This window comes from Colius striatus, chromosome 25, assembly GCF_028858725.1.
Source record: "Colius striatus isolate bColStr4 chromosome 25, bColStr4.1.hap1, whole genome shotgun sequence".
Lineage (NCBI taxonomy): Eukaryota > Metazoa > Chordata > Aves > Coliiformes > Coliidae > Colius > Colius striatus.
The window spans coordinates 2840402-2852550 of NC_084783.1; the positions used below are offsets into that span (position 1 = coordinate 2840402).

At 58.8% G+C, this 12149-nt stretch overlaps 1 protein-coding gene across 1 annotated transcript in view; it reads left to right on the forward strand.

Annotated features, from left to right (window-relative positions):
• Window positions 1-4904, forward strand: part of EFNA2 (ephrin A2) — a 50835-nt gene extending 45931 nt beyond the window's left edge. Inside the window, exons 3-4 of the mRNA XM_062015133.1 lie at window positions 3182-3247; window positions 4766-4904. Coding sequence (XP_061871117.1) covers window positions 3182-3247; window positions 4766-4887 — 188 coding nt within the window. The 3' untranslated portion in view covers window positions 4888-4904. The remainder of the gene's footprint in view (window positions 1-3181; window positions 3248-4765) is intronic.
• The last annotated feature ends 7245 nt before the right edge of the window (window positions 4905-12149 follow it).

Genomic DNA, 12149 nt, shown 5'->3' on the forward strand with positions numbered 1-12149 from the left:
CCCAGAACTGGCCCCAGGACTCCAGATGAGGCCTCCCCAGGGCAGAGCAGAGGGGGAGCAGAACCTCCTTTAACCTGCTGCCCACACTCTCTTGCTGCCCCCAGGCTGCCATTGCCTCTTGCCCACGAGGGCACGTTGCTGCTCATGTTTACATTGGTGCCTCAAAATGCTGCAAAGCCCCCAAACCCATCCATGCCCTTGTGCCAGTGCCAAAAGCCTTTGCTGGGACTGAATCACAGCCATGAGCTTGGGGCAGCCACTAGAGTGACCAGAGCTTTAGAGGGACTGTGGGATGATGGGGACACTGATCTGATCCCAGTCCAACCACCACCAGGGACCAGTAAAGGAGCTGCACCACAGCAGTGGCACGGCACTGCCAGGCCCAGGCAGTGCTCCTGTGCTCTCCCAGGACTTTCCTCCCTTTTCTTGCCCAAAAGACAAAGCCCAAGCTGTCAGACCCTCTCTGGGGGAAAAGCTTCCTGGGTGCCAGTTGCAGGATCCCTGGGATGGAGTGATCAGATGGACCAGCCCCCTGTTGGAATCGGCACCTCCAGAGCAGGTCAGAGGAGAGGAGCTGGAAAGGCTTCCCCAGGAGTCTGCCAGAGCCATGGGAAAAGAAGCTGATGGGGCTCAGATGAGGCTCTGGGAGCCTGACAATCAATACAGCCTAAAAAATAAAGGAAATGAGAAAACCCTGCCCCTGAAGCACTCGATGGTGTTAGGGGGTGACAGGGACACCTCTCCTCTGGTGCAGGAGCCAGCCAGCCTACTTATCTTCCTTATTATTTCTCCCCCTTTTTTTTCCTAAAGCATCTGTTTTCAGCCCACTTAATTTGTTCCTTTTATCTATATTAAATTACCATTTCCCCCCCTCCTCCTTCCCTTTCCCTCTCCCCCTGTAAAATGTCACTGGCGAAATAACTGCATCTACAACTCTCTCCCTCTCTCTCCCACCACACCACACCACACCACCCCCCCCCAATCCCTTCCACCTTTTATTTGATATAATTTTTGTGATTTTTAATGTTGTTAGGGAGAGATTACACAGCAGTAAATGCTGAAGCTGATCATTGCTAAACCAGTTAGAATTCATGTCATGCGGAACATTAGGAATGATGCCTCTTGGAGGAACCCTATTTAGCAGACATGAAAGAAAAGAAATTACCTCCTCCTCAGGCTGGCAAATTGGAATGCCATTAACCCCCAGGGCATAGGGACACCATCCTGCTCCCACAGCACTAGGTCAAGGGCATGTGGTAGCCCCGGGGATGGTGCTGCTGGGGGATGCCCGTGGTGTGGCTGGGGATGGTGTGGTATGGTAGGTGTTGGGCACAGCTTGTGACCTTCTGCTTCACCTGCAGGGAGGTCTTCCCAACCATTGAGGGTCTGCAGCACCCCTGGCATCTCCCTGAAATGGCTGTGCCAGGGGCTGGGTCCATGGTGAGGTGCTGCCCCAGGGGAAGGGGCTGGTTGAAAGGTCTGGGAGTGCTCAGCCCCCATGGTGAGGGGTGCTGGGGTGCAGAGGGGATGGCAGGGATGGGAATCTGAGCAAGCTGATGACCCCTCTGCAACTGCCCTATGGGTTTGCCTGGTAAAAGTCAATCAGATGGGGCTGGTGGAGAAGTAGGGAGGTGGGTTCCATGTCACCATCCCAGAATCTCTGAATGCTGGGGGTGGGAAGGGCCCTGCAGAGCTGCTCCAGCCCCAGCCCCTGCTCAAGCAGCTTCCCCTGGCTCAGGGGCACAGGAACGTGTCCAGGTGGGGTTGGAAACCTCCTGAGAAGGAGCCTCCACACCCTCCCTGGGCAGCCTGGGCCAGGGCTCCCTCACCTCAGCACCAAAGGACTTTCTCCTCCTGTGCCAGGGGCACTGCCTGTGTGCCAGCCTGTGCCTGTTACCCCTTGTCCTGCCACTGGCCACCACACACCAAACACTGGCCCCATCCTCCTGACACCCACCCTGCAGGGATTGATCAGCACTGATGAGATCCCCCTGAGCTCAGGCTTCTCTTCTCCAGTTGAACAGCCCCAGGGCTGCAGCCTTTCCTCCTCACACACATGTTCCATCCCCTCAGCATCTTGCTGTCCCTGCACTGGCCTCTCTCCAGCAGTTCCCTGTCTCTCTGCAATGGGGGAGCCCAGAACTGGCCACAGGACCCCAGCTGAGGCCTCCCCAGGGCAGAGGGGGAGCAGAACCTCCCTGGCCCTGCTGCCCACACACTCTCTTGCTGCCCCCCAGGCTGCCGTTGGCTCTTGCCCACGAGGGCTCATTGCTGGCTGATCCATGCTGGAGACTCTGCTGTGTCCCAAAGTGCTGGAGGGGAACACATGTGCCAGGGCAGAGTTGGTCCCTTTCTGTCACCTCTCCAGCCAGTGGCATCCCAGTTCCCCTGTCTCCCAGCTGAAACTCAGCTTCACTGCAGATGTTGCTCTCTCCCCTCCTTTGATTCAAAAAAAAACCCACCAAAGAGAAAAGAAAATGAAATTCCTTTAAAAACATATCTATAAAAATCCCATTTTCTCATATTGAGAGGGACTTTCACCAAGATAATTACTGCAATTACTCCCTTTCACTCTCCCTTTGAGTTTGACTCCTCATCCCTGCCTGGATCCTCGTTTGGGCTGTTCAGGGAGAGCTCTGCCCTCACAGCCCTGCATGGCAGCCCCAGAGGGAAGCTCCAGCTGTACTGGGACCAGCAGGGATCCCTTACTGGGCTCACTGAGGGCAGCCCCAGCCCTTCTCTCCCTCTGTCAGTTGGGGTGGGTGCTGGGAGCTCCTGTTCCCCCACCCAGGGTGATGCTGTGGGGCTGTGGCAGCGTTTATCTGTGGTGGAGGGGACACAGAGCTGGCTCATCCCCAGGAGATGTGTGTGTGTCCCCCTTTGCCCCCACCACATCCCACCAGGTCAGGAGCAGCCAAACCAGCCCTGGCATGGGCAGAGTGTGCCACTGGAGCTGTGCCAGGGCCAGGGCAGCTCCTGAGGTGGCTTTTAGGGTTCAGTGATGCCATGAGATGGCAAATCCCTCATGGCTGGACCCTCCTGGCTCTGACTCCCCCCAGCCCCAGTCCTGTGCCACAGGGCTGGATGTGACCATTCATGGTGTGCACAGACCCTCGAGGGTCCTGAGGTGGGGGCTGAGCTGCTGCCCCCCACTCTAACCCACCCCTTTCCCTCTCCACAGCTGCATCTCCCCCCAACATGGTGGACAGGCCCTGCCTGAAGCTGAAGGTCTACGTGAGGCCAACGAGTAAGTGAGTGGGGGGTAGGGGGGATCCCTGGGGGCTGGGGAGACCTGTGGGTCTCTGGGGGGGGACCAGCCCTTCCCCTCACAGAGTGGCCAGTGGCCCTAGGCAGTGGCAACCACAGAGAAACAGACTCCCAGCATGGTGGGGGTTGGAAGGGACCTTCAGAGCTCATCCAGTCCAACCCCCCCAAAGCAGCTCCCACCTAGATCAGGTCACACAGGAACGTGTCCAGGGAGGGTTTTGAAGACCTCCAAGGAAGAAGCTTCCACACCCTCCCTGGGCATCCTGAAGGGACAGAAAGCCACCCCAGCAGCATCCAAACCACATCAGGCTTTCGTGCTAGATGTGTCCACCGCTGAGTTTTCACACAAGGGTCTCCAACCACCCCCCTCAAATCATCACCATCAGCATCTCTGCACAGTGGCTACTGCTCAGAAACAACTCAAGCCATTGCAAACAAAAAGAAGCCAACAAATGAATAATTTTCTTCTCCTGTGAAGGTGTAATTAGCAAATGGCAGCAGCAGCTCTCCCTGGGGATGAGTGGCTGTGAAATGTCACCAGTTAAAAGGATGTCTCCCTTTTTATTTGCATGGCTTTCAAATGAAACCCAATATCATGAAACCAGCTGTAACCAAAAAATATACCATTCTGGTTTGGTCAGGACTAGAGGGAAAGGGAGGAGGGGGGGAAATTTCTGCTGGTGGTGTGGTTTTTGTTGGTGTTTGAATAATATTGGGGGGTTATTAATGCCTTGGGGAGGGGAAATGCTGCCTCTGGGCTGGGAGGGGAGAGGGGTTTTGCACTGGGGGCTCCCTGGGGGCTGGGCAGCCAACATTGAGTCCCTCAAACCTTCTCACTTGCTAGTTCCTGGCACAGGGAACCCTGGGCTGGGGTGACCCCACACAAGGACCCTGCAGGATGGGAGGCACAAGAGGATTTGCTGCATGGAGGGGGTGGAGCATCCCCAAACAGGAGCAAGCTCTGCTTTTCCTGGCTCTGGGTCCATAAAAACCCTTCACCCAGTAACAAACAGGGGTGACCTGAGCCTGGAGACTGTGCTGACAGCTTTAGCCATCCTTTAACAGCTGCTGCTGGTCAGGGGTTGGCTGTGGGACCACCAGGCTGGTCCCTCTGTGACCCTGGCCACCTCTGAGCCACCCCAGCCACTGTGGCTAATCCCACTCACACAGTGGCACCTGCCTCTGGCCCAGGGGCTGTCAAGGAGCTCGGGAGGGGGCAGAGGGCAGGACCCACTGTGCTGCCCATCCCTGGGGCACAGGGCTGCCACAGCCACACGTCTCTGCCCCCTCCTCAAGTCTGAGAGTCCCTCAGTCCTTTTAAAATCCCATTAACCTTGAGACAGTGCCAGGCTTTGACAGGGGCATATCAATACCCAGCTCCTCACCGTGAGTGCTGAGCACCACCCTTCTCCCAGAGCAGGATCTGCCCCTCAGCCGACCCATCCCGCGCAGCTCCACCCCCAGCTCACGCCTCCTCCTCTCCCTCCCCCTTCCACAGACGATTCCCTTTACGAATCCCCGGAGCCCATTTTCACCAGCAACAACTCCTGCTGCAGCCTCAGGGTCCCCCAGGCCGTGCTCGTGGTGGTGCCGGTGGTCTGGACGTTCCTGGCTTCGTAGCACAGCCGCGGCCGTGCCGGGGAGCGGCTCCACCGCGAAGGAGCAGCCCAAGGACGCCTCGTGGTCACCCCGCATCGCCTTTGAGCCCCTGGCTCCTGCAGCACATGGGGACAAGTGCCCAAAGGGAGGTCAGCAGCGTGGAGGATTGGTGCTGCCAAGCAGAAGCTCACCCCAGGTCCTGGCACCGTGCCGAGCGCCCGTCTCCACGCGGGCATCACCCCCAGCCCTGCGCCTGCGGCTCGATGGGCACCGGCTCTCCCCAGAGGATGTTCCTTTTTACATTTCTAGACCAAATAGAGAGTCCACCTTGGGTTTTGGGGGGGTTCTTTTTAAAGAAAAGCCTTTTGTTTTGCTTTGTTGGCTTGTTTCAGGCCGGGCTGCCCCGTGTCAGACTGTCCCACACAGGGCTGGGCTCAGCCCCCTCTCACCAAGCCACTTCGCCTGGGGTGTTGGTGACGGTGCCAACGCTTCTGTTGGCACAAACTCCTTCCCAGCCTGGCAGCAGGATCCCCCCCTGCCGTGGATGAGGGGGCTTGGATGGCCACGAGCCCCCACTGAGCACTGGGTTGACCCCATCAGCACTACTCGTGTCACGGATGTCCCCGTGGGAGCGTGGGGCAGCTCCTGTGAGCAAAGCAAAGCGAACTGGACGCGGTGGGGATGGCTGGCACCGAGGATGGCCGGTGCCCAGGAGCGCCAGGGATGGCTGGTCAACGTGGAGAACATCTGCCATGGCCAGCTGGCACGTGGAGCACCGGGAACAGCCGGTGGCCGGGAGCACCGCCGGGCGCTGGGAGCCGGCGGGCCGGGCTCACCCAGCAGCCAGGATTGCTCTGGTGGCACTGGGGCTCATCTCACCAGGGCAGGAGGAACATGCCAGGCCTGGTGATGCCCACGGGGAAGCTTTTCCTCCTCCACAGCCTCGTGCTCCACACCATGGCCCTGCTGGTGCCGTGGGGTGCCACAGCCCTCCCGGGGAGCATCGCGGGGCTCCCCACGGCCACCCCCGTGTCCCCCCCTGCTGCCACCGTCCCCCCCCCTGCTGCCACCGTCCCCAGGAGCTCCCAGGGCTGCACTTGGGGATTTTTTTTTTCCTTTTACTTCTTTGCATTAATAAGAAAACCCACCAAAACCACCCCCCCCTGCCCCGAGGTTGGCCCTGACCCCAGGGCTGACAGGTCCCCAGGGAGGGATCCCCCCCAGCCCTGGGGCCCGACCCCTCCTCGCCTTAAATCTGGGGCTGTCCCACAGCATTCCCCCAGGGCTGGGGGTGGGTCGATGGTCCTGGGGGACAATGGCAAAGGGCTCAGCCCTGGCCAAAGCCCCTCCTACAGCCCCGCAGCCGTTTGTGGGGGGTGGGGAGGGGTCAGGGGAGGGTGGGAGGGGGCTGTCCCTGTACATACAGCGCTATACTGTGAGCGTTTGGGGTTTTTTGGGTTTGTTTTTTTTTATGTCTTGTCGAGAATGAATTTTCTGGAAGGGTTTCTCTGGTTTTCCTTTTGGGTTGTGTTTTTTTTTTTAGACTAGGAAGCTGAAAGCTCGCAATAAGCTCATCTCCACCCTCCCCACACCACTGAATAAACCCCCCCTCAATAAACAACAAAAATACCCCCCCAATAACGATTCAAAACTCACATTCCCTCCCATCCTGTCCCCGTGTGTCCACACCGGGTCCGTGGCTCTTGAAGGCGACAGAAAGCATCGTGTTTCTCCAAGGGGATTAAGGGAGGGCACCCATCCAGCCGGGTGCTCAGCACCCACCGGCCTTTTCCCCTCCATCCTTTCCCCTCCATCCCCGGCAGCATCCTCCTGCCGCGGTGCCGGTTTTAACCCCCTGCCCCTTCGGTCTGTGTTTTATATATATATAGATGATATATATAAATATCTATATTGTGTACAGCGACTTGGCGGGAGAGTTGGCGAAGGGGCAGGGGGAGGGGGAGGGAAAAGGGGTTGGGGGTGGGTTGGTGAGGGCTCGGGGAGGGGCTTCACGGAGCCGGGGATGCCCCCGGGAGCGGCTCCTGTGCCCGGTGCTGGTTCTGCGTGTTGGTCTCCGTCCCGTTTCGTTCCTTGGGTTGGTTGGTTTTTTTGGGGTTTGGTTTGTTTTGGTTTCTTTTTAGCCACGCCGCTTTCGTCCTCGACGTTCGTGCTGATGGTTCCAACCGGATCGCCGCCCCATTTGGATTCTGTATTTTTTGATAATAAAATGCAAATAAATGTCGTGTGAGGCCGTTAATTTCGAGAAATGGTTTTCCCTGCCCGACCCCGCGGTGTTTCGGCTCCGGATCGGCCCGGGGGAGGGGGTTTGGTCAGTCCCCTCCTTCCCTCCTCCTGCCGTGGGCATCGGGACATGCTGAGAGGGGTCAATGTCGGCACTGGGAGATGCTGGGGGGAGCAGACATCGGGACCGAGAGATGCTGGGGGGGATCAGCACAGGCACCGGGAGATGCTGGGGGGATCAGCACCGGCACCGGGAGATGCTGGGGGGAGCAGACACCGGGACCGGGAGATGCTGGGGGGGATCAGCACCAGGAGATGCTGGGGGGAGCAGACACCGAGACCTGGAGATGCTGTGAGGGGTCAATGTCGGCACTGGGAGATGCTGGGGGGGATCAACACTGGCACCAGGAGATGCTGAGGGGGATCAACACCGGCACTGGGAGATGCTGGGGGGGATCAGCACCAGGAGATGCTGGGGGGAGCAGACACCGGGAGATGCTTGGGGGAGCAGACACCGAGACCTGGAGATGCTGGGGGGGATCAACACCAGCACTGGGACATGCTGGGGGGGATCAACACCAGCACTGGGACATGCTGGGGGGAGCAGACACCGAGACCTGGAGATGCTGGGGGGGAGAGGGGTCAACACCAGCACCGGGAGATGTGGGGTGGGGAGGACGGCCCTGGGAGATGCTGGAGGGGGGTCAACACCGGCACGGGGAGATGCCAGCAGGGTGCACTGGCACCGGGAGGTGCTGAGAAGGGTTAACACTGGCACAGGGAGATGCTGGGGGGGTGGACACCGACAGTGGGGGATGCTGAGACGTCAACACCGGCACCGGGAGATGCTGGGGGGGGATCAGCACCAGGAGATGCTGGGGGGGATCAACACTGGCACCAGGAGATGCTGGGGGGGGATCAGCACCAGGAGATGCTGGGGGGAGCAGACACCGGGACCTGGCGATGCTGAGAGGGGTTTAAATACCGGGAGATGCTGGAAGGGTGAGCACTGGCACTGGGAGATGCTGGGGGGGTAGACACCGGGAGCAGGAGATACTGGGGGAGGGGGACAGACACCGGGAGATGTGAGGTGGGGGCTGGCACGGGGAGATGCTGGAGGGGGCTGGTACGAGGACATGTTGGGGTGGCAACACCAGCACCAGGAGCTGCTGGAGAGGGGGCAACACTGGCACTGGGAGTTGCTGAGGGGGAAACACTGGCACTGGGAGATGCTTTGGGGGGATGGCACTGGGAGCTCCTAGCGGGGACTGGCACTGGGAGCTGCTGGGAGAGGGGCAACATCAGCAGATGCTTGGAGGTGCTGGCACTGGGTGCTGCTGGGGTGACAACACTGGCACCAGGAGATGCTGGGGAGGACCCAACAGCAGCCCTGAAGTGGCCACACTTCATTCCATCCCTACTCCCCCTGCAGCCCCCTCCTGTGGCACAGCTGGGCTGAGCCACCCAAGTGCTCTGCTGGGTGGTGTGTTAATTACGGGAAGGATTTAATTAGTGTGCTAATGAATAATAATGGATATTAAATTAATTAATATGCAATTGTTGATAGTATTTAATTCCTGGAGGTGATGCAGCCTGGTGGGTGGGCACTCGGGGATGGAGTGTACTGGTATCTCCCTGGGCACTGACACAGCTCCCGCTGCTCACTCACTTCTGCCTCAGTTTCCCCTGTGCTGGGGATGGCATTGGGCCACCCACAGGTGACATCCCAGGAAGCCACCAAGGCTCAGACAGTCTGCCCATATGTTGCATCCCAAACATTCACAGCTAACCCCTTCAAAACTGCCACCCCTTGCAAGAGCAGAGCCAGCTGGGGAGGGCGAGGGCAGCCACCCCCCCACCTGCTCTTCCTTAAGCTCTAAACAACTTGTTTTGTGTGGCCTTTGTTCCTTCCCGGCGTTTAACGCCTCTTTCAGCATCATTAGCAGAGCAGAAACAATCGGCTGTTAATTAATTCAAGCTCCTGCAGCTGATCCGAGCCTCTGAAGTTTGCCCACGAGAGGGTGAAAGACTAATTCAGCTTTTTAGGAGGAGCCACCCTGGTGCCAGGAGAAGGGGAAAATGCCACCCAGGAGGTGGGTGCTGCATCCAGCTCTGTAGCCACTGCTGGCTCCTGCCAGCAATAGCCTGAGGCAGCAACAAGTGCTGGGGAAAGAGCCTGGCAGGAACTTGCCAAAATGAAGTGATTTTTTTTAGACCCACTCAGACTTTTTTGAGGCCTGACTCATGATTTTTTTAACACTGGGGGTTGGGAACAGGGAGTTAAAAATAGCCAAGTGGCAGGGCCAGGGCTGAGAGGGATCATCGTTAGTAGTTAATTAATAGTCATGGATTTTTAAGGCCTGAAAGGGATCATTTCAATCAGGCAGGCTGTCTCTCACAGGGCTTTGGTTTAAGGATGGGTGATGATGGAGAGCTGGTTGAGTCCTGGATGCTCCTCCTGCTGTATCCTGCCAGGGTGAGTACTGAGCCTGCTCTGGGCATCACCAGGTATCATCTGCCAGAGCAGTCCAGCCCTTTATCTTGTTTGACACAGGGCTGAGTGGGGGTACATGGGGCTGTGGGGGAGGCAAGGCTGGACTCCCTTCATGTCCCCCTGCCTCATGCATGAGGGTCTCTGTGGCTCAGGGGGTCTCTTCAGGCTCATGTGAAGGTGAGAAGTGATGTGGGAACCTGCTGTGCTGCAAATGCCATTGGACCTGTGTCATTAATGCAGCTGATAATTGAGGCTGAAACAGCCACTGTGGGGTCAAGGGAAGCTCAAGGGGTTGAAGCAAGCTCAAGGTCTTGGTGCTGTGTCCCCTTCCAGGGAGTGGGACTGGGATCATTCCCTTCCTATCCCCATTTCTCACTCTCCTCCCACTGCATCTTAAACCTCAGCAGCAGCAACATCTGTGTTACTTTGGGGACAACCCTGGCTCCTTGCCTGGCTGCTGGGAAATGGGAATGAGTTTCCCACCTCTTTCCTCATTGAAGTGTTTGGCACTGCTGGAAAATAAAGAATTCCTTTGCCTGCTGACCTGGAGAAATACAATCTGGTTTACATCTCTCTCTGTAACTGTGCTGGTGTGGGAGAAGGAAGGGAAAGAAACAGCCCCTCAGCCCCATGACCCCCCAGAACATCCTTAGTCCTGGCTGCAGTGGGGGTTTTGACAGCAGCTGGGAGGAAGAGGGAGCAGAATGGGGCACAGGGATGAGTAGGGGTCTGGGCATCCCCAGGGCAGTGGCTGGAGCAGGGGATGGGGCAGTCCTAGGACCTCCTCACCCTGAGGTGCCATCAGGCTGGGGAACCACCACTGCAGCCAGAGCAGCTGCTCCTGAGTGTGACTGGCACTGGAGGCAGGGGCAGGTGGTCACATATGACTGATGATGTCTGAAATGGGTTTTTACAGGCCTCAGACTCTTCTAGCACCAATCTACCTTGTCACTGCTGGGGTTTTCCAGCTGTGGGGGCACCAGCAGCCCTGCAGTGGGGGTTTGGGACTGATGGGGATGTGGCTTCACCTCCCCACGCTGCACTAAGGGCTGATTTACTCTGGGATATGGCTACAGTAGTTCATCAGCACCCCAGGGTGGGCTGGGGCTGTGCCCTCCTTCCAGGGTGGGGTGGGACAAGGGCAGTTTGTGGACTTTGGCTTTCCCTGTGTGCCATAATTCTTCTGCTGAGCAGTGAAGGTGAGCTCTGCCTCCTGCACCCTCCTCCTCTTCCTCCCAGCTTGATGCCAGCTCGGGCAGGGATGTCACCTCAGCTCCTCTGGCAGCCAGGCTGGGCCAAGCTCTCCCTGGGGCTGCTTGAGGCAGAGCAGGAGCCTGGGAGCACCCAGTGTAACAGCTGATCCTTTCTGCAAAGGCCATTTGATTGCACAAACTTGCTGACACTCTGTCCCCTCCTCCAGCCAGCCCACCCACCCCCCGAAATGCAGGTTCCCCCCTGCCACGTGCTCAGGGTCCCCTCCTCAACATCTGGCTTCAATTCCCAGCAGCTGGGCAGCCCCCTCACCTCCCTGCAGCGCCCCCAGCCTCGGGCCTCTGCCTGTGGCTTGAGGATGCTGCAGAGCTCAGGCTCCTGCACGCACCAGCCGAGCTCTGCTCGGTGCCGTCCGTGTCCCCGCGGTTCCCCAGCAGCCGTGCAGAGGAGCTGCGGGGGCTCCCCCGCACATCCCTGCTCCCATCCCACGCAGGGACCGCAGCACCCCGTGCTCACCGTGGGCTCCCAGGCTCCGTCTCTTCCCGGCAGCTCCCGGCACAGGCTCCTGCCCCGTTTTGGCAACAGCTCTGAGAAGAGCGACCGTGGATCCATCCCCGTGAGCAGCGGCCGCGCTCGCCGGGGCGGGGGTGGGGGGTGGGGGGGGGGATGTGCTGAGAAAGCGGCTCGGAGGGACCCGCCGTCCCTCCTGCTTGTGTTCTGCTCCCTGGTTGTCACATCTACACTTCCCTCCCTTCCTTCCCCTCCCGCCATCCCTCTCCACAGCCTTATCTCCTGATAGGTACAAGCGATACAACCAGAAACGTGCGTGTAACAAGCCGGCGGCTGCTGAAGCACCCAGGGGAATACCAGGGCGGGGAGGGGGGTGGGAATGGGGGGTGGGGGGATGATGGATGGAAACAGCACGAGAGAGGAGAGCCGGCAGCTTGCTGAGCCGCGCCTGGGGCAGGGAGGGCTGCCAGCTCCCCCCACGCACACCCCGGAGCATCTCTGGTACCTCACCCCGATGCGGGGCTGTGGCTGGTGGCACTGAGCGGGTTGGGGGTGATGGGGAGGGGGGTGTCGGGAGCCCCCCGCGCCGTCCCTCTGCGGCCATTGATTTCCATGAAGCGAGGCAGCCGGGTGTGTAATTGTGCACAGCGACGGCAGCCTCCTTTACATGCCGCTTCGGCAGGGCCCTGCTCGCAGGAAATGAAACTTTTCAGGCCACTAGACATTTAGTTTTCTTCAGCTGTTAATTCCCTCGCCCCGAGGAGAGAGGAGGGCGGCTTCAAAGGGAGGGGGATGGAGGGATGGGTAAGAGCATCTCGGGAGGTTG